The sequence below is a fragment of the Callorhinus ursinus genome, unplaced genomic scaffold (genome assembly GCF_003265705.2).
Source record: "Callorhinus ursinus isolate GAN/ISIS: 27379988/994484 unplaced genomic scaffold, GSC_fseal_2.0 scaffold9, whole genome shotgun sequence".
Lineage (NCBI taxonomy): Eukaryota > Metazoa > Chordata > Mammalia > Carnivora > Otariidae > Callorhinus > Callorhinus ursinus.
In genome coordinates this window covers 19,798,764-19,825,378 of record NW_027397071.1, presented here as the reverse complement: position 1 = coordinate 19,825,378, position 26,615 = coordinate 19,798,764, and the positions used below count along the sequence as shown (strand labels likewise).

Sequence of the window (26,615 nt, the reverse complement as noted above, 5' to 3'; positions counted from 1 at the left end):
TAATATTAATATATACTGCATAGAATTGTTGTGGAGATTTAATGAGTTATTTCACCTACAGCACCTGAGACTTACACATAGGAATTGTTTTCAATCAGGTAAGCACCTAATGGAAGGGGGAAGGGAGCAGACATGAATGGTTTTACCCCGAAACTTAAAAAAAAAAAAAAAAAAAAAAAAACAACTAAATATCACAAATACTGTGTAACTATGAGGGCTCACTACTCTTCTGTATCTTTCTTTTTTAACTGCTACAGATGCCATTTTTAAAGAATAAAGGGAGACACGTGTTGTGTAGTAGAAAAGCATTGCTTTTGGAGTTAAATAAACCTGAGCAAGAACTCTGGCCTCACTATTTAATAGCTGTGTGACCCTGAGTAATCTACTTACTTTTCTGGGACTCTTGTTTCCCTAATTGTAACATTATGAAACAATATGAAAAAATATAAAATTCTTATTTCTAAGTGCTGTCATGAAGATTAAATCAGATGATTCATGTCATAATAACATATATAAATTGTTTCAGTCATATTTTCCACTGTACAGTTTTTAGAGGAAGGAAGCTCTACAAAAAGATTTGATCTCGGGGTTTTACACCCTCAGATTAAGCATTTCCCCCCCAAAAGCACCATCAGCAGATTCTCCAACCAACTTCCATGGTAGTACTGCCATTGGGAAGGCATTTTTAAGCTGGTTTAAACAGCCACAGTTACGGATACAGCTCATATATTTAGTGGCAGATTTCCCTTTTGTGGCCCAATGCCTCAAAAAGATCTCTTCTGATACAGTATTTTTAATTCATTGACACTTGTCAAAGAGACAATATCAGGTTTTATTTCAAATTTGTGCCATCCCGTTGCTGTGCGATACTTGACATCACAGGATATGATGCAATTCTCCACATATTAAGCTTGATACAGTCCTAAATTTGCACTCCAAGCCCTCACTGACTTCAACGGGGCTTCGACTCCTGGAATGATTGCAGAGCAAGTCATTTTGATATAATGTAATTTTTTAAGTAGCTTTTTTCCATAAGTAGATACATGCTGCGAATAGCAAACTACCTGCACAGCATACACACAGCAGTCAGTAATCCTGCTCCTTGTCAAAACATTTTCTGTTCTTATGTGAGTGTTGACTGTGGTGAGAGACTTAAAAAGATTTTAAGGAAAATCACTGCAGCCACACTCTACTCCCTATTAGCATAATAAAATTTGAGGAGCTTCATTAAAATCCATTCTTACAGAACCACACACCTTGCATCCTTTATTACAATAAATTAGCTATCAATTGGACTATCGACCTTCTATGCATGTAAATCACAGCATGTTTTCCTTCACTTTAAAATCAGCTTTTGTTTCCAAATGATTTATTTTGCCAGTTGATCACAGTCTGAACATACACCATAAATCATGAAGAGCACAGTCTGCAGATACATGTTTCAAGTTCAAGCAGCAATGATCTGCTACTTATAATCCCGAAGACAATAAACATTTTTATCCAATCAACCACAGAGTCTAAAGAAATTCAAAGAATGGAAAGTCTTTGAAATATACAGGCTTTTGGATATCAAATTACCTTTGAAACCCCCCACCCAGAAGTATCTCTAACAAAATCCATTTGAAATACTGCTTCAATATTCTAAAAAATCAATAATTTAAACCACAGGTTGAACATTTTTACTGCTTCCACGGCAGACTGTCATTTTTCGAAATGAAAATGCTAATGATACCGAAGGGGAAAGCACTAAGCAGAAGAGATGCATGAATGAAACCTTGGATTGGCTAGACCTGCTGGTTTGATCTCTTTCTCCCTCACTCATCTGTGACAAAATGTCTTTTAAAATCAACAACTTTCATTTCAGTGTTTCTAAAAAATGCACTTCTCTGTTGTACATTACATCCTTCTCTATAGGAAGTTAAGGAATGTGCTGGAGCAAGACATTTTATAGTAAATATGAATACAGAATGTAATATCAAGCAGGCTGTATTATTTCAGCATAATCTATAATGTTGGGACACCTTTAAAATATTGCACCGAACACTGGGGAGAAGATAATCCCCTACTACCAAGGATTTTCATATTCATACCACCCTACTAAAACACAAGTAGTGAAGGAAGCCAAGGAAATCCAGAGCCCAGAGGAGCTCAATTCAGAAGAAACTTTTTCATTGCCTCTCAAATTGTCTACAGTGTTTAAATTTTTAAGAGATAAAGGTGTGAGTTCAGGGTCATCTCCTTCTCTATGGGGGTCCTGGATTTGAATCTGCTCTACCTGACAGACGATCTTGCTAGTAAAGTAGGTGAATCCTGGAGTAAAATAATTTTTGTCCAAAAGCAGGTAAATAGGATGGGATGTGAAACATTCTTACTGGAACATAGGCCATAGAAATAAAACCAACAAAACAATGATTATCAATGAATAGTCAGAGATTATCCCAAGAGCTATGGACTTATGAGAGAGAAAGCTTGTTCCACAAAATAAGGTGGTTATGAGGAGGCCCATAGTCAATCTTTTAACAGGTTTCTCACTTCTTTCCTGAAAACCTGCAGCAACTTCAACCTGCAGCCAAATGATGGCAAAAGAACACTACTGATCAATTTTTATCATATGATAAATCATATCACATTTCCATCTAGAAGAATAAAAAATCCTAATATGAAATAGAAGAAATTCAGTGTTTGCTGATTGTCTGCTGTCTTTGTGGCACCGAACCATGACTGTAGGGGACGTAAAAAAACAAGGGGATTCGGAAATTATTAAGCCGCAGTTTGTCCATGCAGTGGGGATTATGACATCTAACATAGTGAGTTGCTGGTAGTGAGAGAGAAAGTGTACATTACATGGGTTTCAGAATGCCTGGCATGTAATATGTACACAATAAATACCCAGTGTTACTTTTTCAGAGGAAGATGGATCTGCTACTCAAATGATTCTAAGGAAAAATAAAAATGTTCTAATGAAACATGTAGCACGGTAGAACAGAAGGGAGCTAATGGTTCGCCCACTCCATTTTACAAAGCTACATAAACAATGTGTTAGGGACAGAGCTGCAATTTTTGTCTCCCTCCTGTTAAAGCGGTAAGTTCTAGAACTCCAAAGGTTTATGGGAACACAGTTTTGAGGGAAGAGAAGGTCTCCAGAGAGGGTCACATCTATACTGACTCTGGAGGGCAAATTAAGTGCTCGAGAGGCCAGACGTGGGAGACGGCTCTTCAGACAGAAGCACGCTGCATAAACAAGCACTGGGGGGAGGCAGAACATGGCACCTGCAGTGAACATGCAGACTGCCCTCAAGCAGGTTTTTCTTGAGCAGTGAGCAGCCTCAACTTCATGTGTACAAGCATGGTCTGGAGACCACATGATAACAAGAACATGTGGACTCTGAGAAATCAGATAAGGCTACTGAGGGGACACTTACATTTAAAAAATCTTAGCCCTCTGTTATTTAGCCTTTTTGTGAAAAGGTACAGATGAAATGAAGGTTAAGAAAATACTGGGTTGCAGTGACAGAGGGCCTTGTATGACACACTAAGGAGTATGAACTTTGTCCTACAGGTAGACAGTGGAGAGACATGTCCAAATATACTTTAGGGAGATAAATTTGGTTGCAAATAAGCACATTGATTTCTGTCAGTAGACGCATGGAAATCAGACCTTTTAAGAGGTTCACGCAATGTTCTAAGTGAGGATAAATGAGGTCTTGAGTAATGAAAGTCAGCGTGGGAATGGAAGATACATATTTATGTACTGTTCTGGATTTGGCAACTGATTCTATGGAAATGATCAATACCCCCTTTGAGAAAGAAGGGGAGGGGAAGAGAGAAAAAAAAGAGAAGAACAGGAAGAAGGGGGGGAGTGAGGGAGAGACAGGGTTCACATGTGAACTCAGAGGTTTAGTAAATTTGCCTTTCAAAGCTGCATCAAATTATTTGTTCCATTGTTGATTTTATTATTATTGATTATGTTATTATTACATTAGCATTTGAGTCTGTGAAGTGCTGTAAGACAGTTCGTTAATAATTTGTCATGACACCTCTGTGAGTGGGAGGATGACACACATCATTATCATTATTATGAAGATTTTCTTTTACAGCTGGTATCATGATAAATGATTTACAGATAAACATAGCAATACTCAAGTTATTTATATCAAGTTAATTAATCATATTGATTTAACATCCTGTTAACTTTTCCCCTTTGGATGTTAGTTTTAGATCTAATTTTAGAATAATTAAATTGAGTTCAAACTTTAGAACTCTACATTAGTGCTTATATCTCATCTGAGAAATTATTAACATTTTCAGTTCAACTTTAATAACGGCAATTCCTCTATTAGGGTGACCTTTTCCTTCCAAATATTTGAAGTAATTAAAGTTGGAGAATAAAAGTACCCATTGACAGTTTTCTTTTGATATTGAAAAGTTCTGCTTCAGTGAATGGCATAGAACACCAAAATCATGTTTTTCTCCTCCTATTATATTCACTTTCTTTGTGAATGGAACAACCATAAACAGCTGCCAAGTTAAAGATCTTGGAGTCATTCTTGCCTTCTCCCTTCCCATCCCTACCTTCATGCAATCAAACATCAAGCTGGTACTTGATTCTCCTTTATACCTTTCAAACAGGTTCACCTTACTCCAGCCCCAACCTTGAGACAATAGCATTTCTTCCCTAGTATACTGCATCTGTACACACCATGAAGTTGCCATGTTTGTCACCACGCTAAACTCAGTGCCTGAGCAGTGTCTGGAAATTGAGTGGTTTGTTATGAAATACTTGTAGAATGAATACATGGATCCTCTCCCACTCTAACGTGGCTATTTGCTAAATACTTTATACCCTATCAGAGAAACCTTTCTCAAAAGCACATCCAAGCCTGTCACGTCATTCTCAGCATAATGTCCATTTGTTATCCTTTAAGATAAAGTCTAAACTCTTAATGAACAAGGCCCTTTATTATCTGGTTCTAGTCTAGCTTTCCCTCTTCTCATTACATCATCCTTCTAGTGAAGCTCAACTCCCACTTCCATTGGGCTTTCCCTCTCTGCTTAACTTTGCACACGCGACTCAGTCATGCCACGTCCCTCTTCTTCCCAGAGGCACTATTCAGGACTCCTCTTAGACTCATCTATTTTCCAGTGACACCCCTTGCCTCCAGCTTGGTCTGGTGCCTCCTCTGGATTTTTACAGCTCTAGTTTCTTCCCCTCTAGCGTGTTTTACAAAGCATGGGAATTGGCTGCTGGTGCATCTTACCACAAGACTTCAAGTTCTCTGAGAGCAAGGACAGAGTCATATTTCTATAATACATGAACCACAAAAATGAACAGAGAACTATAGTGACCATAAAATACTACAAAAATACAGTGATAAGAGTACCAAGTACACGGTAGGAGAGTGTCCAATCACTGTCTATATGAACCTGAACAGAGCTGTTACTAAGACTAATCCTCCTCATCCGTCTATGGGAACTCTTAGACTAGAGCAAGAGCTGAGGCAAATCTTTTTTAAGTCTCACAATCTGTGCATTTGGACCCAGAATGATAAAACCACTAAGCAGGGCAGCAGAGACGAGGGAAGAACATCTGATTCAGACCCTAGAGTCATAGTGCTTATCCTTGCTATCTAGAACATATTAATTGTTTCTCCTAGGCGTTAATTCACTACGTTACGCTCAAAATTTAGCTTGGAACATTTATTCATATCCTCGAACTACATAAATGACCAAACAGCAAGAGACTACTCTTTGATTATATGCCACCTTGTAACGTTTTCTTTCAAAGGCCAAGAACCCAAATAAACTGGCCTATTCTTCAGAGGTTGCCTAGACCCCCAATTCCCCAAAGTCAATTTTCAGACTTGCTCTTACATCATGCCTTCAGTGGAAGTGGGTCAGCCTTTCCTGATGACCATACTTTCTGGAATTAGAGAGAAGAATGAAAAATCGCAGCTACTTTAACTGTTAGTTCTATTGACTCGTTGTTATGGTGATACGCTATTAAGAATATTAACGCAATTATTAGGCCTTCATACTTTTACTATTTTAGTTATCACTTATAGTAGGAGTCAATATTACAATGAGAAACAACTTCACACTCATTCTGACGGCTATAATGAAAAAAGCAATGTTGGTGAGTATGTGAAGAAATCGGGGCGCCTGGGTGGCTCAGTTGGTTAAGCGACTGCCTTCGGCTCAGGTCACCATCCTGGAGTCCTGGGATCGAGTCCCACATCGGGCTCCCAGCTCGGCGGGGAGTCTGCTTCTCCCTCGGACCCTCCCCCCTCTCATGCTCTCTCTCTCTCTCTATTTCATTCTCTCTCTCAAATAAATAAAATCTTAAAAAAAAAAGAAATTAGAGACCTCATACATTGCTAGTGGAAAGTATACTGTGCAGCCACTTTGGAGAACAGTTTGGCAGCTCATCAAAAAGTTAAATATACAGTTACCACATCACCCAGTAATTCTGCAACTAAGTATATCTGAAAGAGAACTGGATATATACATCCACTCAAAAACTTATAAATGAATATTCAAGAAAATACTACTTATAATGGGCAATAAGTAGGAAAAAAACCCAAATAGTCATGAACCAATGAATAGATAAACAAAACGTAGTTTATCCACAAAAAAGGAATGACGTTTGATACATGATACAACATGGAAGATCTCTGAAAATATGCTAAGTAAAGCAACCAGATACAAAAGGTCACATACTGTATGAGCACATTTATACAAAATGTCCAAAGTAGGCAAATCCATGGAGATAGAATGTACATTCGTGGTCTCCAGGGGCTAGGGGATGTGGAGAATGGGTAGTGACTGCTAACAGGTATGGGGTTCTTTTCAGGAGTGATGGAAACACTCTGAAATTAATTAGATAATGGTGAAAGTTACATATTTTAAAAGAGTAAACTTTATGGTATGTAAATTATAAAAGAAAACAAAAGTGTTTTAGAATGAGATTGATGGCTAAGGTTTCTAAATATTGTTATTTCTTTACTTTGCATTTTTTAAATTATAAGGATAAAATTTTCTAAGGAATTGAAAAAGAAATTGAGATTACGTAACACACATATAGACATGTATGTTAGGTACATGTGTATATGTAAATATAAATACATATGTGCCAATTTAGAGTATTATAAGAAGTTCTTAACAGATGATGACATATAGAACATATTCTTTTGATAGCTATATATTAATGGAAACCATTAATATAGATTAGATTTTGACTTAAGAGAAAAAAACATTGACATTTATATGTAAACATAAAGGAGGAATTTTTCTTGAAGGTTATGCCTTGTAAAAATTCTTCCTTAAAACTTTAATTACAATGATAGATAGATCTACTTGATTTCTTTTTATGCAAACTTTTATCACTTATAATAAATCAACTTTTTATATTATCTCTCTGAGGAATAAAATGAAAAACTGAGTAGATCAAAATATAGAATGGTTGAAGTTGCAACATCTGACCTCCATCTGATTTTTCTCCCTCAGGAGATATATCTTTAAATAAGCAATTTCAATGTTTAGCCTTGTATTCCCTTTGGTAAATTCACTTTTCTTCTATCTTGCATAATTTCTTTATAAAGACTTCATAACCTAAGACTCCACACAGAATGAATATGATTTTTTTTACTCTTGAAATAAAGAATACTTTATTTTACATCTTTTTTGTATCTGTGATTTAATATTTTAATGTATTGCTTTAAAACAGGTTGAAAAACACCTTTTCTCCTTAGATAGTAAATATTTTCATTTACCATGCATATATCTCCAAGGTTAATGCTAATTCAAAGACATTTTAGAGAGCACATAGTATGTATTTTTCTCCTTCTATTTAAAAACATAGTAGATACAGAACTTCAAATTCTCTATGGAAAACAGTGAGAAAAAATATATGCATATCCATCCAATCACAGGCAGACACACATTTTATTTGCTAAGAAAGCAGAAAAAAATGTTGATATCATAATTTCAGTTAAAGCCTTCTTATCTTTTAGATATCTAGCTTTGAAATGTTAGAATTTTTTCTTGTTTTATTAACACAAAAGTACAAATCCAAGATTTATTGTGCACCTGTAGCCTTTTGTTTCAACTGCAACCTATAATCCACAAAAATTTTGGAATCTGGGTGGTAAGTGGTAACAGAAGTGATCATTTGCATCAGGTCCTTTATAAAGAGGTGACATGTATGTGTACCTAAATTCATTTATAAAGGGCCTGTATTCTTCAATGGATTGGTTTACTTACAGAGAGAATTTTCATGTATTTCAATCACAGATAACTTTTTGAAACAGAAAGTTAAACTTCCTCAGCTATGAAGAACAATAATAGCAGCAAAACAAACCCCCTGGAGCTTCTAGTTTTAAAGGCACTCAAATTTTGCAGGTAATTCATATCCATTCAGAAATGAAAAACATTTAATAAGATATTGACATATTCTATTTTTACATTTTACTAAATTATAAGCAAAAGCTAGTTGCATGGTAAAATCATATAAATGATAAAACTGAAATTTTCTCATTAAAAAAAATGTCTTGGGGTGCCTGAGTGGCTCAATTGGTTAAGTGTCCAGCTCTTGATTTCGGTTCAGGTCATGATCTCAAGGTTATGAGACAGATCCCTGCACTGGGCTCTGCACTGGGCATGGAGCCTGTTTAAGATTCTCTCTCTCCCTTCTCCTCTGCCCCTCCCCAGCCGGCGCACTCGTGCTCTCTAATTAATTAATTAATTAAATGTTTTGTTTCTTTAAAGTATTATCCAAACATATCTGTATTATGTCTAATATTTTTATGGTTCTTAGTGATGCATAAATTAAAAATTAAATAATGAACTCAAAGTTCTTATTTCAGTTGTCTTTTAATCAGTCACATTTGTCATCTTTTCATTTTTTCATAAAAGAGGCGATTTTTCCCTTAGATGGAGGGGATTTTCATAATTTTTTGCGTATGAACAGCAAATAACATATGTTAAAAAGAGGAACTGCAAAAACGCAACATGTATAGTAATTTAATGTGATATAGTGTATCAGGGCTGATACATGGCAAGCCAGCAGCATATTTTACATGTTGAAGCACATTTTAAGCCTTCCTTTACTCACGTAATTTAGGCTTCAGATGTATTTGTCAATTGCTCACTGCAGAATAGCTGCAGAACTGAAACAAAACCTTCAGTATAAAAATGACAACCCTTTTGTTTCCACTAAATCCTTATTCTGTCATCCACTGGCAGTGAGCTTTCCAGTCATGTTCTCTGCCAGTCCTTACCAGTTTGCCAATTACACAAGCTGCTTCCCAGACATCAGACACAAATTCCACAAGACTGCTGTGCAAGCGTACCCTAATTAACCATCAGCTTAATTAGACAATTTACTGTGTAATTAGCAGGCAATTAGTCAACACCTCTCAGATCTTATTGACTGCTGTGACAGCCTTTCCGTCTCTCCACATTCCAATACACAACAGCGACCATGTTTCTAGCACTCTTCAATCCGGTACGACATGGCTCTGGATGGAGAAGTGGGTAATATTACATAACAAAGGAAAAAATCAATATGTAGCCTGTCCAATTATTGAACTCTTTATAAACTTGTCTTTTATTTAATACTAGAAGTCCAATATTAAAGATATTTTAAGTCCCCGCTCCAAAAATGGCTATAAAGTTTACTTCTTAATATGTTTTATTTCATGTTTTAATGTAAAACACTTTCAGTTGAGTGTACTATGAATTATGTCCCATGACTGGCTATGCTTATAATAATTTGACTGACTTTTCTGATATGTGTGTACAATGGGATTTCGATTAAATTCCATTAATGTTAATAGCAGGTAGACAAAAATCCCACTTACACTGAGGGAAGGTGTTCTAGGATTGGGCAGCATTTTCTCTTTTTCTTTCAATGAACTATGAAGAGGGTCAGACACCGGGAATCACAACTTGGGTGTTTTAACATTTACATTAACATTTATTAATTTTGCATGAAAAAGCATTTTTAAAAATGTTCTTCTCTGAGCCCATGTGCATGTCACATAACATCCATTGCTCTTTGCAGTGAAATTTCTGACCCCTATAAACTACTTCCCATTTTCTGAAGATTTTATGATTGGTAACTAATGAGATCCCAACAGCTAGAAGGAAGAACAATTCTTTACCTTTTTTCTTTTCAGAAAATTAAAGAAGATGAATTTTATTGAATGGTTTTTTTTTAAAGTCATAAAATCTCCTATTAATGGAAAGGAAAAGAAAGGAAGAATACGCAACCATCACTTCATAGTTTAATTGGTTAGTTGGCATCTACATTTCCCGATAGCTGATAAACTATGATAAGAATAAATTACTTGTTACAACGGAATTATTCCTATATTATTTACACATTTCCATTAGCAATAATTTTCTCTTTTTTTCTTTTTGAATATAAGGGTCTGAAAATTCCAGGCAAGGAGAACAGTTAGTGAAGTTGAGAATGACTTATTGAAGCAACCTAGAAAAGGTCATTATGGCTCTAGCTTAATTGGTACAGGTGAAGTAGAATGAGAGATAGGCAGGAGCCCGATGATAAAGTGATTATACAGGATTTTGGATCTTATTTGAAGGGCTTTGGGAAGCTGCTGGAATATTTTAAGCAAAGGAGGGACATGATATGATTTATGTTATAAGAGACCACCTAGGCCATGTTCTGGAGGCTGCAATGTAGGACCAGAGCAGAGTGCAAGCCAGGAGGCTCTTTTGGAGGCTGGAAGAGCATTCAGTGAGAAATGATGAGGACTTGGATGTGGGTGGTACTGGTGAGGAAGAGTCCTTAAATGAGAGGGGCAAAATTACATGATTTTATATGCTTTAATAAATGATTACATAACTACTAATGTTTAAATTTGGTACACAGATTGTGGTGACAATAACTTTAACTGATATGGTGTTTTACATGTTACAAATCATTTTTACGTCTTTTATTTTTTAAAATTTCCAACTGAGTATTGCTAAAATACTGTAAGAAAGGGGAAGCAGGTATTGTCTTAAATTATTAGTGAGCATGCTGAGGTTTAGAGAAGTTAAGTAATTTACTGACAGTCACATTACCTAGGAAAGAGATGACCCTTGACACTTTCTTCCAAATAAAGAGAAATGGTTGTAATACTTGAATAATAACTACTTTGATTTGCTGTGAAAACCACGACTGAAAATTTAGGGTAAAAAATCCTTCCAGCTTTCTGCATGCAATCTCATTTTTCTCTCTTAATACATACTTTTCTTTGTGTAAATTCATAGCACCATTGGTGCTATAACATTTCTCCTTGTATTGATCAAAAGAAGATTTCAAAATACAATATAATGTTTGTTTATTCACCCTCTGAAAAACCATATACTAAGTGGCTGCTTACCTTACGCTGGCTATGGCAGAAAATCCAAGTATCCTTGTGGCAACCTCACAGAACTCCAGCTACAGGGAACATAACTGAGCAAGGGCCCCAGCTCTTCTGCTGTGAGATCCATCCCTGCATTGTACTGCATTCCCCTGCCTCAGCCAATTATGGAACAGGACAGAGACTAAGGCAGGCTCTCCTGAGACCTGAGGACTTCTCAAAGACTTCCCTGAAACTTCCTTAGAGGTAAGCCACTCTAGGATGCTTCCTCTGCACCTTCTTGCCTCTCTCCCTTACCTGGGGTGTTGTCTACTGCTGAAAAATGAGATAAAAGAGATGCAACTATATCTTGACCAGCCTGCATTCCTAGGATGTCAGGTTTGCCCTGCAAATGTAAAATTTTCCTGTGGACCAGTTAAGAGACCCATATAAAATAAGTTAATGTGAGGTCACTCTAGGTCTATTCAGTAGGGACTCCTGAAAAAGCAAAGGGGTCTCAGCAGAAAAAAGGTAAATAATTCAAGGGTTCCTAGGAGTTGTGTAGGGAATAAGTTAAAACCAAAGATTCAAAGGGGCCATAAGGGAAAGTTCCCTAATGGAGAAAATTGTGAAGACCCATGACAGCACCCAAGAAAAAAGAGCCTAAAAATATGTCTCCGAAAGAAGAATATTATAGCTGTACAAAATTATATTTATCCAAAAAGTGAAATTGTTCATCATGAAATAGTGGTATGTCCCAATTTAATGTAGTGCTAAACAATGCACTACATTCCAAAACACATCTATCTTACTGATTAGATTAGGGAAAGAGTCAATCAACATGTACTTTCCAGTTCCTTCATTTGCAAAGCCTGAAGGTCACAGGACCTGCCTTCCAGGGGCTTACATTCAAGAAGGAAAAAAAGAAACAAACACATAAAATGCAGTCTATCTTACGTCGACTGAATAAAATTTTATAAAAGCTCAGAGACTGAGAAGAAGATAACCACTGGTCAACAACCACTGGATCATCAGTGGCCTTTTAATATTTGAGTAGGAGAAGAAATTGTCTTAAGGAGGAAAAATGGTAAAATTAAGCTACAGATGACACAAACATAATAAGACTAGTGATTAGACTGGTTTAATCAGAAAAGAGAGACTGTGTGAGAAAACGTCGAAGATATTACTAAAAATGGTGACTAGGAGTTACATTATGATTAAAAGCAAATTCCAAATTGAATTAAGTAATTCCTCTGCTTAAAACCTCTTCAGGTTCTCTGTTGTCTATACAATCACATTTAAATTCCTAGCCTAACACACCTTTCCCCTAGTTTCTCCAGCTACATATACCACCTTGTGATACATATGCTGAATCTTACTTAAGATTTAGCAGCTGAATCTTAACTATGCGTGGCACTCTCATGACCATGAATGTCCATGTGCTATCCTTTCTGCCTAGAGTAAAGATGAAGCTCAAATGTGAAGTCATTTTTCTTTTTAACAACTGGAGGAAACACAAGCAACAGGACAGACTGGACAAAAGATACAATTTTGTCAATCTGATGAACTGTCTAAAACCATGCAAGGATCACCTTATTAGTAGTGATAATTTGATTTCTTCTTCTTTTCCAAATAGTCCCTGGAACTTTTATATGATACATCATATTGTCTGCCTTCTACATTTTTCCAGTACATCTTGTAAGTTATAATGTAAGTATGGAATTGTATACCGAGGTTGCTTCTGCCCTCATTGTGCATATCCAGTAGAGTCTTAATAAAAAACAACCTCTTAGAGATGCAAAAAAAAAAAAAAAAAAGAATGGAGAGAGCAGAAAATACTGCTTATTAAGTAACATTTTTAGTCTAAGACTCTCTGTTGCCTTATGTCAACATTCAGTCTTTTGGTGTATACTCTGAACTAGATAGAGTTTAAGGTTTTCTAGAGCAAAGACCATTCACACACACACACACACACACACACACACTCTCCATGAATGATCAGCGCCTAACAAATGTGTGTTGAGTGAATGAGATCAAAAAGAGGGCATATAAAGGACATGAGCAACAGCTCTCAGAATACATCTAGTCTAGACCAAATACCTAAAAGTGACAATTTACTTGATGGTACTTTTAGATAAATTTTAACTTTGAGGGTGAATTGGCAGAAGAGGAATGATAAGTTTTCCAAACATGTGGGATACCATGGAAAAACTTACAAATGAGTAAACAGAGCAGGATAAAAAGAGCAGTGGACTTAGCTGAAGTAAAAGAAGCAGATGGAGAAGTCCAGTAAGTAAAGGTAATTGGAAGGTAAGTAGTAAAGGTAAAGGAAGTTTGGCTGACTATTTCTCTAAAAAAGCAGTCACTTCCTTAAGCATCTAATGGGACCTCATTTTATAAACAGTGCTGATTGAGTATGAAGCCAACTGCAAGTCATGTAAGAGAAAGGAGCATAGAGAGAACTGCAATTTAAAACTAAGTCTTACAATAAAATGGTCCATGTAGGTATGTCTTTAATAAAAACCTGACAGTGAGGTAATCACTGGGTTTTATATTTCAACTATTTCAGTGAAGGATAAAGAATATCCCTATGTAGTAATGACTAGAATCTTGTTAAAAATCAATGAAGAAAATACAAAGGCAATGAGTGTATTATGGAATTCAAGCCATTTTAATTTCAACCAAGGCCTAATCAGCCAAACATAGCCAGATATGGATATATTTGACTACTTAAATTAAAAATCTGCAAAAGAATTATGTGAGAAAGGAAAAGAGTAAAATCAGTTTCTCAATCAGCAGGACTGTACTTTATGAAAATTTCCATTAGCCATAATTATGAGGATTTTCCATGAACCTTGACACGAGTTACTTTAAAACAAAACAAGACAAATAAAACTCCCAAAGTTGAAAAGTATTTTCCAATACAGGTTAGGTTCCTCTACGTGCTAACCCAAATCAAAACTGTGCACGTCAATTTATATTATTAAAAAGTCTATTTGAGTCTCACCTTGTCCACTCTACCAAAATGATTAACTAATTAACAAGTGTGAAATCACAGCCTAAAATGGAAAAGAAGTGAAGACATAATTATATTGGAAAATTGGCTGGTCTGCTTCATAGTCAACTAGCCCAATTGTGAAATAAAAGGTAAAAAAGATTGGGAGCAATTTAAATAACTTTAATAATGTACCTGGTTAAAAATATTACTTTGGCTACAATTAAAGGATTTATAGTTAATATTAGAAGTGTATGCATTTAGCCTGTGTTTGGAAACATCATAATCCATATTGTCTATTGAACAAACCAAGTCTGGCATACATAGCATGGTTGAAAACAATGATTAGTTTAGAACTGTGGGGAAAGATGTGGAATATTTTTTACTAGATCCTAACTTGCAAGATTTAGTTTCCATATTGGAAGTGTACACACAAATGGGCATGCAGGGATATGCGTGTTCTTTTGCTGTTGATGAGATCAGGGTTGCTTCATAGAAAAGCTTGCTAAAATAGTCTTGAAGTGAGCATTTGGATGAAATCTCCTATAGGACTATTACATGTGAACTGTAGCCTTTTAATAAGCCCATTCTTTATAATTTGAGGATGAGTCAATATTAATAATTTCAATACAATAAATCTAAATAACAATTGAAGAACCTAACCAGGTGAAAATAAAATTATTAGCACACAGAAATCACTTATGGTTTTAGAATGTTAAAAGTCTCCCAGATGAGAAGTTTACATTGAATTTGTTTAAATAATTATAACTCCTTAGTTAATGCGTAAGTATATACCATGAGAACAATACTGCACGATAAATAGAAATTAATTATGCACCAAATTTGAAGCTAGAACTATAACAGGGAAAATAATGCACTGGACAGTTGTTCATTTATTGTTTCATAGACTTTCACAATAATGTAGTGTAGAAACTCAAAAACAATAAAATAAATCAGTTTGACTTAATGTTTAAAAAGATTCAGATCTTTATTTCTAATAAGGCCTTTTAAAATGAGTTACAAGAGTAAATTGTAGTCTTTTGTATTGTAATCCAAAGAGAATTTTCTGAGCTCTAAAGTATTATTACATAGCATATTTGTGAAATTTTTCTTAACAGCTCCAAATATTATTTTTAGCATTTATAGTCCTGACAATGTTATTCCTGAATTCCTGTCTGGTTGATAGGTGCTAGCAATTTGTGCAAATGTACGCAACTTCCCCTCAATTAAGATAATGTGGATCGAAACAAGTTTCTTGAAATCCACATGGGAGAACAGACAACCTACATGGTAAAAAGTCTGCAAACCTTATTATAGAAAGGAAAACAGGACTATTTAGAAAGTAAAAAGAAAAGGCTTGTTGATAGGACATGAGAGCTGTCTCCAAGTAACTGAAGGGCTGTCATGTGGAATTGTGGTTCAAATTAGAATCCTATAATTATTCATTCATCTAACAAGTATGTATTGCATCCTTCCTATCTGCCAGACATAGTTCTTGGCACTGGGCATACACTAGTGAGCAAGAAAGACAACATCCCTCTTCTTATAAACCTTACTTCAAATGGCCAAAACAGAAAAATAAACAAGTAAACAAATACATGATCAAGAGACTGGTAATTTCATATGGTGGTAAGTGCAGTGAAGAAAAACAAAATACAAAAACAGGGAAATGTGGCACAGGAAGATTGAGTTTTGAGCAGTCAGCACAGACTTCTCTGATGAGGTAATTTTTGATCTGAGAACTGAATGAGAAGCAAGAGCTATATGTACAAAGATCCAAGGGCAGAGCATTCCAGACAGAGCAAACACTAGCAAAACGGTCTAAGAGAGGGAGGACCCTGCCATGTTGGGGGAGTAGAAAGAGGGTCAGTGTGGCTAAAGAAAATTGGCACAGAAGGAGATTGGCTTTTGGCAAAGGATGGACAGTGGATTCCCAGAAGGTTTTATTATTTTTTTCTTTTTCAAGTTTTTATTAAATTCTAGTTAGTTAGCATACAGTGTAATATTAGTTTCAGGTGTAGCATTTAGTGATTCATCCCTCCCAGAATGTTTTAATTCAAAAGTCTCTCTCTGTGACACTATACATAAAACCAAAATAGAAATAAAATCATAGCGGCGCCTGGGTGGCTCAACTGGTTAAGTGACTGCCTTTGGCTCAGGTCATGATCCCAGAGTCCCAGGATCGAGTCCCACATCAGGCTCCCTGCTCAGCGAGGAACTTGCTTCTCCCTCTGACCCTCCCCCCTCTCATGTACTCTCTCTCTCATTCTCACTCTCTCAAATAAATAAATAAATAAATCTTAAAAAAAAAAGAAATAAAATCATAGGTGCTGCTCTATGAGGTAGGGGATAGAAGGCCCTCAGTGCACCTGCTCAGCTGAACTCCAGTTGTCTGCCAAACTGATGGAGTCAAACTGCCTTCAGTTTAGACATAAAATAACAAGATACAGAGAGGATAAGTTAGAAAATATGATCTAGAGGAAAGCATCTGGATTTGTATCAAATAGACCGTGGTTCAATCCTGGTGCTGTTGCTGTGGATATCAGCCTTTGGATGGGAGGAGCTATTTCCATGGTCCCAAATCCTGGTCTGGCCTTGTGACTTGCTCTAACCAACAAAATGAGAGTGGAAATTATATTGTGCAACTTCTGAGCCTCAGACTCATAACTTCCGCTCTTACATTTTTAGAATACAGCCGCTTTGTGAACAAGCTCTGTACAGTCTCTTTGAAGATGAGACCATATGGAGATCCAGGCCCAGATATGCCAGCTGAGGTTCCAAGCACGTGAAGAAAGCCATCAAGGACCAGCAGCCACCAAGTCTGTCAACTAACTGCAAATGCATGAGTGAGAACAACTAATGTCATATGGGGCAAAGTCAAGCCCACCCAGCTGCGCCCTGACCAGATTGCCAAACTATAGGACCAAGAGCAGATTACTTGTTGTTTTAAGCTACTAAATTGTGCTTTGATATGCAGCAAGAGATAAGTAATACAGAAATTGGTTATGTTTGCTAACATAATGGAATCTAAAACATGTGGCATTGGCTTTCGAAATGAGAGGGGGGCAGAGACCTCCTTTGGAAAATCAAGAGTCGGCAGTTAGTAAAGGCTGGAAAATGGTGAACAAACTGTTAGTGGAGGCTTGAAATGCTGTGTGAAAATTGTTATTGGAGACTGGGAAAAGGGTGGCCTGTATTATGTAGTGACAGAAAAATTGGCAATAATATCTCTGGTGATAATTCAGAAGATGGAAAATGTACATAATGCATGTGTGGATCTGACTGAAGAAATATCTAGACAAAACACTGAAAGTGTCGGTTGAATGTTTCTACTCAAGAATAATAAGGTACTGTAAGAGAGAAATTAGCTAAAAAAGGATATATTTAATTTGCTAAGCAACCTTAGAGCAAAGCAAAAGGGCCCAGGCCTTGCTGTGTTAGAAAATAAAATTATTCTTAGTCTTTTTTCTACTCTGGGAGGAAAAGATTTTCAAAGTAAGAAATGACCTTAGGGTAAAGATCACATCAAAAGTGGTGCTATATGATCCTCTGTCAAGATTTTAGAAAGATTTAAAGCAGGTCCTAGTAGATTCTCTCAGGTAGACAATATCGATTCTAAGAATCTTAAGGACATTGTGCCACAACAGGAGAAATATCCAAAATGGAGAAAAATCTGTCTCAAAAAGAACTATGAATGTGGCTTTAGGGCACGTAGTCAGCCCTTAATAGATTCAAAAAGTTTTTAAGCAAGTTTTCTGATGATGTGACTAAAAACTAGGACTAAAAGGGGCAATTGAAATAAAGAGAATAGGGGTTCTTAACTTTCTCTGGCAACTAATAGGTTGAAAAAGTTACTCAACTGCCAAGAATGGCCATCACTGGCCATTTCTTAAACAAAACAGAACACAACTCAGAGAACAGAATAAGAGCCCAGAGGACAGAGCCAAGAGCTGTTAGGAACGATGGATTAGGGAACCATTACCAGGGAGCAGAATGGGGTCCTACTCAAGGAACATCCTCTCGCCTCCCATGAGGCACGAGAGATAATAAAGAGATGGAGAGAGGAACTCAGCATTCTGAGCAATTACAGCAACTCCAGTTGAGGGTCCGTATGTATGAATGAGGCCATCTTGCCAGTCCCCGGGCATCCCTCCAACTGACTGAAAATGCATGAATGAGCCCAAGGGACACTTTGTGAAGCAGAAGAACTGCCCACCTGAGTCAGCCAAACTGCCAATGCACATGATTGTGAGCAAATAAATAATTTTTCTAAGTTCTGGGCAATTGGTTTAACTTTCTCACTCTATTATTTCATATGAAAAAAATTTTTTTCAATACTATGTTATAGGGATATCATGAAAATTCAAAGCATAACTTCTGAAAAACATTTGGCAATGTCTATACTTTCTAAGCACTCAATAAATGGTAGTTAATTATGTGTATAATAATGATAATTTTAACAACAACAATGTACAATATTAAACAGTTTGTGCAAGGTAGTGATTTAGAATAGAAGCAGCTTTGGACAGAGAATGGACTCTCCCAGGCCAAAGTTGTTTTCCCTAGACATTACTGCCTCTCCATACTTGTTAGCCTTTCTCTAGGGTATTTATTTACTTGGGGGAAAAAAAAAACACCATATTTAAAAATCAACAATTCATTTATGCTAATAAGTTAGACTAATTCTTTCCATGGTGTCTCTGAGGGCAGAACTATAAAACATGGATGGAACTTATGAGAAAAGCCAATTTGGGGTCAATAAAAGAAGATATTCCTAAAATAGGGTTTTCCATAGCTATAACAGTTTTCTTTGTCTTAAAGATCTAGCATATTTCTTGTTACTAAAAGCACTCCAAAACAAGTTACATTTACTCCGTCATAGCTATTGACACATAAGCTTAGATAGTTGGCCAGATGATTTTTATTTCCCTTCCTAAAACTGTGCAATACATATTCTGTTTTCTCAAAAAAATCTCTGTATTTTAAAGACTCTTAAGTCTTAAAACACTACCCATGCATTTAAAAACTCCACTGACATTTTCATTTTCAGACATGTATAGATGCACTACAGAAAGCAACATGGGATATGAAAATTTTAAATTGGCCTTTTCTCCTTTGATTGAGATCAATACTCAGAACAGTCAATTTTTTATGTGTTAACTGTTTATATGACTGAAAACAAAATAGAAACTCAATATGCTTTTGCCAAAAATCTATTTACTCATTTATTGATTCATTTATCCAACGAATATTTATGAAACATTTATCAAACTCTTCCTATACACTAAACATTGTGTTATGTGGTATAAGGTGGTATTTTATGGAAAGAGCTATCAATATTTGATTCCAAAGAAATAATGAAGAACCTTAAATATTTCTCAGTTTTTAGTTTTTGGTATTTTATGTTGAGAGACTCACTGTATGTGCACCTATTGGTCTAATCATCTGATACTTACTAAAACAAAACATATGCATTCAAGATATTTTCTCACTAAAAATCAATCACAAGTTTATTCTAATATCTATACTATATACTTTATAAATGAAATGAATTTTTGCTTAGGTTTGAATTTGATTTGGAATAATACTAAACACTTCTGAGTTTATCTATGTAGTGATAAAGATGTATGCAACTTGCAGTCACAGATTACATATTTGCAGTATATAATACGTAGATGCCTGAGAACAAAATTTATGATATAATTCACAAAAATAAAATCTTTTTATCTATTTCCTGTCAGTATAATGTGGACATAGGTCAGGAGGTTCTTTTATGTGCAGTCTAAATAATTTTTAATATTACCAGTTAAACACAGCATTTCTCTGGTTTGTCATTATAGTTTAGCTTTAATTAAGCTTGACCTTGATTTCTCTCCCACCTTTTTTATTTAAACATGAATGCAGAAGGGGGGGAAATCGGAGGGGGAGACGAACCTTGAGAGACTATGGACTCTGAGAAATGAACTGAGGGTTCTAGAGGGGAGGGGGCTGGGGGGATGGGTTAGCCTGGTGATGGGTATTAAAGAGGGCACGTACTGAATGGAGCACTGGGTGTTATACGCAAACAATGAATCATGGAACACTACATCAAAAACTAATGATGTAATGTATGGTGATTAACATAATAAAAAAAGTAAAAAACATGAATGCAATATATACTTATATGTAAAAATAATTTTAATTATATTCTCAATATCATTTTATGATGATATTTTAAATATCATCTTTATCAAACATAAACAGAATCTCAAGAAAGGCAATCTACATATTTTGGGACATTCCAGGGAAGACTGATTTGGGAAGGAAGAATATAGTTAATAAAAGCCATCTTTGATGTTATTTAACACAAAAGCAAACACAGATCTTTTTATATTTGACATTAAAAATCTGATCATTTGCCTCCCTAAGAAACCACATACAGCTTTTATACAGACTGCACAGTAAAGAATAATAATATTTCTGTTTACTGAGATATCAACTGGCATTTCACTGTAAGTCAATGGTCTATCGTTGCTACAGCATATTAGACCTCAATCGGGCATCTACAAATGTCAAGAGTATAAAAAAAGTATAGGATGAAAATCAAAAGCATGTTCCGAACTCCCAAAAAAATTTTAAAAAAGGGAAACAAAGTTCACCTAAACATATTTGCTGCAGAAATTACTGCAATATTCAGCTGTCAATCTAGAAAAACAACGAGGGAGCCACCCTGTCAGTAGGACACGATAATAAAATTTCCAGCAGATGTTCAGGCAGGGCTCTAATTTTTACTGAACTCCCTTGATAAGCATTTAATTTCTTTATCATATTCAGGCTCGGCAAATTGTTCTTCATCAAAACTGTATTGTGAAATATTAATATTTCATATGATAACAAAACTCCATAGAATAACCTTTGTCATATTAAGAGCATCCAAATTTCAAATGTCAAGCTTCTGAATTTTAACACATTTTAAGTAGATTCTTGAATTGGCATAATAAATTATAATAAGGGTAATCTAAATTGGTATGCTATAATGTGACACAAATATATAGAACATATAATATTTCAATAGATGTCTTTAGTAAGAGGCTGTGGGGAAAATGTGTTTCTACCTACTGAGTTGTATGCTACAACATTTCATCAGTAAGAAAGCATAGACGCTCATAAGACAATTTCACATTCACAACAGGTTTAATCACTAATTAGGGACAATATAAGAAACAAAACAGAACAAAACAAAAACCCTGGATTTCTATGAAACAAACTGACTACTTTGCAAAACCACCTATGGGAAACAACTGTTTTTGAAAATGGCATTATGTCATTATAATCTGCAAAAATACATTTAAAATAGTCTGTACAAATATTCTGTTCTACCCACCATCAAAGCAAGTAACAGAGAGCTTCCTAAGGAAGCCCCCAACATTATGTTTTATATGCTAAATTTAATTTGCATTTGTTCCTTACTCTCCCTTTGAACCAGCATCACAGACTTGTGAATTGATAGATTAAATTCAAATTGAAGGTTTAGAAGGAAGTTAGCTTCCACATTTATTTCTGCTGGTGATCCTAATAAAGGCAACTGCTCCTAGGTTACTGAAAGAGACAGCATCACAAATCAATGCATGTTACCAAGAGAGTAAAGACAGATGTCTCTGATTAATCAGAATTCAATTTTTTGCAAGCAAACAGCAAATTCAAAGCAAACACTTTTTCCTACAGTTCTTCACTTGTACCTGATTAGCCACCTATTTCTGCTTACATATAAAATTTTTAAAACACTGTAACTATAATGTAGTCATTAAATGGTATCAGAGACTCAGTTTTTCTCAGCAGATTAAACATTTGATAACAGCTTCCGAGTTATTCTTCAAGGATGAATTGAAACAAAGACCAATATACCATCAATATTCTACAAAGCTGTAAACAATTGATTAATGATATTTTAAAGCTGAATCCAGTAAGTTCTGTTTATCTTTACACTTTAACCAGAGTATTTCTAAATATTCAGCCAATTTATTTGAAAAAAGAACCTCCCTTTAGTTATTTAAATGTAAAAACATTTATGAAATTTTTTCTGCCCTGGTTTTTCTAACTTTTGAGGATTCTCTAGATTTTGTTCATCACACTTACACAGAGCCTCTCGTAAAGCTAAGTGTCAGAATAAGACAGCTGTAATGTTTTAGCCACACTAATGCCAGCTATTGATCCTAGTAAGAGGAGAAAGAAGGAGAGAATGTGCTTAATGGGGCATATTTGTTCTCTATTATTTTCTTTGCCTACGGATAAGGCTGATTTAAATAATGATACACTTTCTCAGTCACTAGATTCACACATTCTTACACATTAATTATTACTAACTACCAGTTAGTACTAAATACATTGATAGATTTAGCATTTAAAATTTTATCAATAAAGGATCTAAGAATGTTAAATTCTGCTGTGCTTTTCTAATTCAAAACCATATAAGAATGCAACCTTCTGTTGTTTAATTCATGCTCCTTTCAAGACATGAATTTATACACTTTGTGTACTTTAAAAAATTAATCTGAACCATAATATGTACTTTATTTTCTACTAAGTATGTCCATTTATGGTGCAAATACAAAGTCATCATGCTAAATTAAAGTCAGGTATATGTACTTTGAAAAAAGTTTCTGTATTTAAAAGTTCAAGAAGAATCTTATTATCAAAACAAATGAGGTACACTGAGTGATTCTTTTTGACATGAACTGGGTCCCAGGATTATGTACAAACCAAATCCATAGTCTCTCCAACTCTGAGTTCAGGCAGATGTCCTCAATCACACACATCCAGAAATCACAAAATAATTAATGCCAAAATAAGAATTCATGAGTTTGTGATTATTACATGAAATACCGACTTTTGTAATATATACATGTTTGATGCTTCCTGTACAAAACAAAATGGGAATACATGCCCTTCCATGGGACAGAAAGATTGGAAAAGAAAATAAAAACTAACTTGGACTAATAGGTCTTGTCCAGTAGTTGAGTAACTATTATTTCTTGGTCAGGAAAATCCTTTTTTTTTAAAGATTTTATTTATTTATTTGGGAGAGAGAGAATGAGAGATAGAGAGCACGAGAGGGAAGAGGGTCAGAGGGAGAAGCAGACTCCCTGCTGAGCAGGGAGCCCGATGTGGGACTTGATCCCGGGACTCCAGGATCATGACCTGAGCCGTAGGCAGTTGCTTAACCCACTGAGCCACCCAGGTGCCCTGGTCAGGAAAATCTTGCCGTCATAATATTTCTGTTCTAATTAAAATACATGATAGACATTTAAACATGACTTCAAAAGTCTTTTCTTACCTTATCAAGAGAGAAAGTTTTGGTCAGGGCAAAACCCCATCCAGCTTCAAAAGCTCTTCGAATCATTGATGTACTGGTAGCTGGAGTAGCACTAGCAAGACCAAAAGGGTTTATAAACTTCAGTCCAGCCATTTCCACACTAATGTCCACCAGATCAACAGGAGTGTAAAAGAGGGGCAGTTCAGGCTTGGCAGCAACCGTAGCTCCATATTGCGACTGCAAAAAACAAACAGCCAATAACTTCTTGCATCAGACCTGATTTTTCCATACAATCTTTGACAAAAATCACTTCAACACACCATTCAAATTAATATAGATTATCTTGGTCTGTTTACAATGATGAAAACTGGCAAAAAAAAAGTCAGTTAGCAGTGAACCAAATTCATATAATAGCATCTTTTTTCTAATTTAAAAGGCATTATAGAGAGTATCAACAGAAATAAAATCAATTAAATAAACAAACAAAAAACTCTATTTAAAACATACGGAGATTCAAACACAAAAGGGAAAAATTTCAGAATTTATCTCCCTCTCCCTGGTCCCATAATCCAGACTTTTTGTACTTAATTTGTGGAAAATGTCTTTAGTGCTCAGAGATATGGGCAACAGAAAGTCAGGAGGCCCAAATTCAATTTTGAGTAGTCTCACTTCTTCTGTTTATGAGATTTTAGGAAAGCCACCTAATCTGTCCATGCCTTTTCTCCTCTACCGTTTTCAGTAGAGCAGCGGGAATGCTGGTTGCTTAATGTCGTACCTCCTAGGGGTACTGGAAAAGGCAGGCGATCATAAGCCATAGGAAGACATCTAATTTGGAAAGTGGGGAATGTACTCATGTGCAAGAGGAGAGTTTCTTTTTTCAGAACCCAAACCAGTACCAAAACAGTCAATGTCGGGAAACCTGCAACTGGCTCTCAAAACTGGAAAATTTCCTTTGTTAAAAGAACACAGTATAACATTACCTTGCATTATGAAAACACTTATACAAAGTGCATGGCACACTGAAGAGGGTAGGTACTTGCTAAATGTTGTCTCTTCCTGGCTGGGGAGGTTATTAAAGATCTCATCAGGCCTTTGGTTAATAAAGTGTCTGTCTCTGTCTCTTTCCTTTTCTCCCTCCTTCTCTTTCTCTCTGTTTATCTCTGAAAGACAAATAATTCTGCCAAATATAAAAAAGGATGAATTTTCTAAGCCAAACTGAAGGGATAGGGCTAGTTAATTCTAAAGTAAGAACTCCTTTCCCTTGTGAACCATCACTCAAAGGAAAAGTTGTTTGAGCATAACCTTAATTTTACAGGAGTGTGTCTTATGTAGATAAAAATTGCCATGACTTGCATACAAATTATTTCTGGACCTCCACCACTTATAATGCAAAGTAAAGTTCACTTAATATGTAAAAAGGCATCAAACTTGTCAAGTGAAAGACTAATGTATCTCCTGCACCTACAAAGAGGTGCCTGAACATATCAAAGCTTCAGCCATGGCAGGCATCTTCTGCCAGGAATGTTCTGGGTTTCAAGGCACATTTCTGAATATTGGTCAGTCCTGTTCTGAATATTATTTCTCCTGTCCTCATGTGGAGTTGTAATACTATTAAAAAGATTAGCAAAGACAAAGGTATAATGTATAATATAGGGAATATGTTAATTTGATCCATGTCTGTGTGTGTGTCTCTGTGTGTGTGTGTCTGTGTGTGTGTGTCTGTGTGTGTGTGTGTGTCTGTGTGAATTTGTACAGGGGTACATGAGGGGAAAAACACCTTTGATATGATTTTTCTCAGCTGTGCAATCATGGTTTAAATTGAATCAGGCAAATTTAGGTTAGACTAAGGAAGATTTTCCAGACACCATGGACTGGTCAACACTGGGAAAAATCTAGATGTACTTTTCGTATCTGAGGAATCTTAGAAATTGCAGGCAAGTTTGTGTCTGATGCTCAGAGCAGAAATGCATATGGTTCCATATTCTTATTTAGGTGAGGTGAATGACACTACTAGTTTTCTTCTCTTTTTAAGGTTTTGTACTGAAATATCTAATCTCTTCAATCTTACAGATGAATTTGTTTGTTATAATCATAGCTATACGGCATTAGGCAACAACAGCCCAAGGAGGTAGATAGAGATGTATAGTTCAACTTGCATTTCTTAATTTATGTAGTTTAAAATAAATAAGGCATTGCCCTGAAATTATTAAGATGGTTGCTGCCTTAATACTAAAAAGGGAATGACAGGGACAAACCTCGCAAGATTTTCCTTAAGCTTCAAAATAAAAATATAAAACCAACAAACCAAAGCAAACAACTAACAAAAAGTAAACACACACACAAAACTTTCAGATGAGAAGTATAGGTTCTTATAAAATATGTATTTATTTTGACAAAAATACTACTGATGTGTATGCAAATATGATATAATCTAAAATCTTTACTTGTAATAGGCAGTTGTTTTTCATATTGCGCATACAGCGCTTTTGTTTTGTTTTGTCTTTGAGACTTTTTACCACAGTGTGGTGCTACAGCAACCCAGTCTGTCCAACCTCATAATTTACTCATGCCCAATGTATGCTTCCTTTTCTGAAGTTTAAAAGCCTGTTCCCCTCTCTACCCTTGCTCAGACAACTTGAGCATTTCAAATTTCAGCTCTCACCATGAGGCTAATTCCTCCCAAATCCCATTCATAACCTTCAAACTCAGATTTCCAAGAGACTTCAAGACCTTTGGATATGGATGTTTTGTCATTAATTCAAACTCAACTGCTTCAAAGTGTATCTCATATTCTCTTCTAAAGAATATGTTATCCAGATTTTCAATTTCAGACAATACTATTTTTCCATCATCCAATTGTGTTCATAAATAACAGTTGTCAGAAACAGCCTAGATTATGTTAACCATACTGGAATTAAAATAAAAAACTTAATGAAAGAAAGAAAGAAAGAAAGAAAGAAAGAAAGAAAGAAAGAAAGAA

The 26,615-nt window shown here is 35.6% G+C and overlaps 1 protein-coding gene across 2 annotated transcripts in view; it reads right to left on the bottom strand.

The window, feature by feature from the left end:
- The window catches only part of DPYD (dihydropyrimidine dehydrogenase), a 798,492-nt gene that overhangs the window by 353,617 nt on the left and 418,260 nt on the right, over window positions 1-26,615 (bottom strand). For both annotated transcript variants that reach the window (XM_025872261.2, XM_073896265.1), the window contains exon 13: window positions 23,657-23,872. In XM_025872261.2, the coding sequence (XP_025728046.1) occupies window positions 23,657-23,872 (216 nt within the window). The remainder of the gene's footprint in view (window positions 1-23,656; window positions 23,873-26,615) is intronic.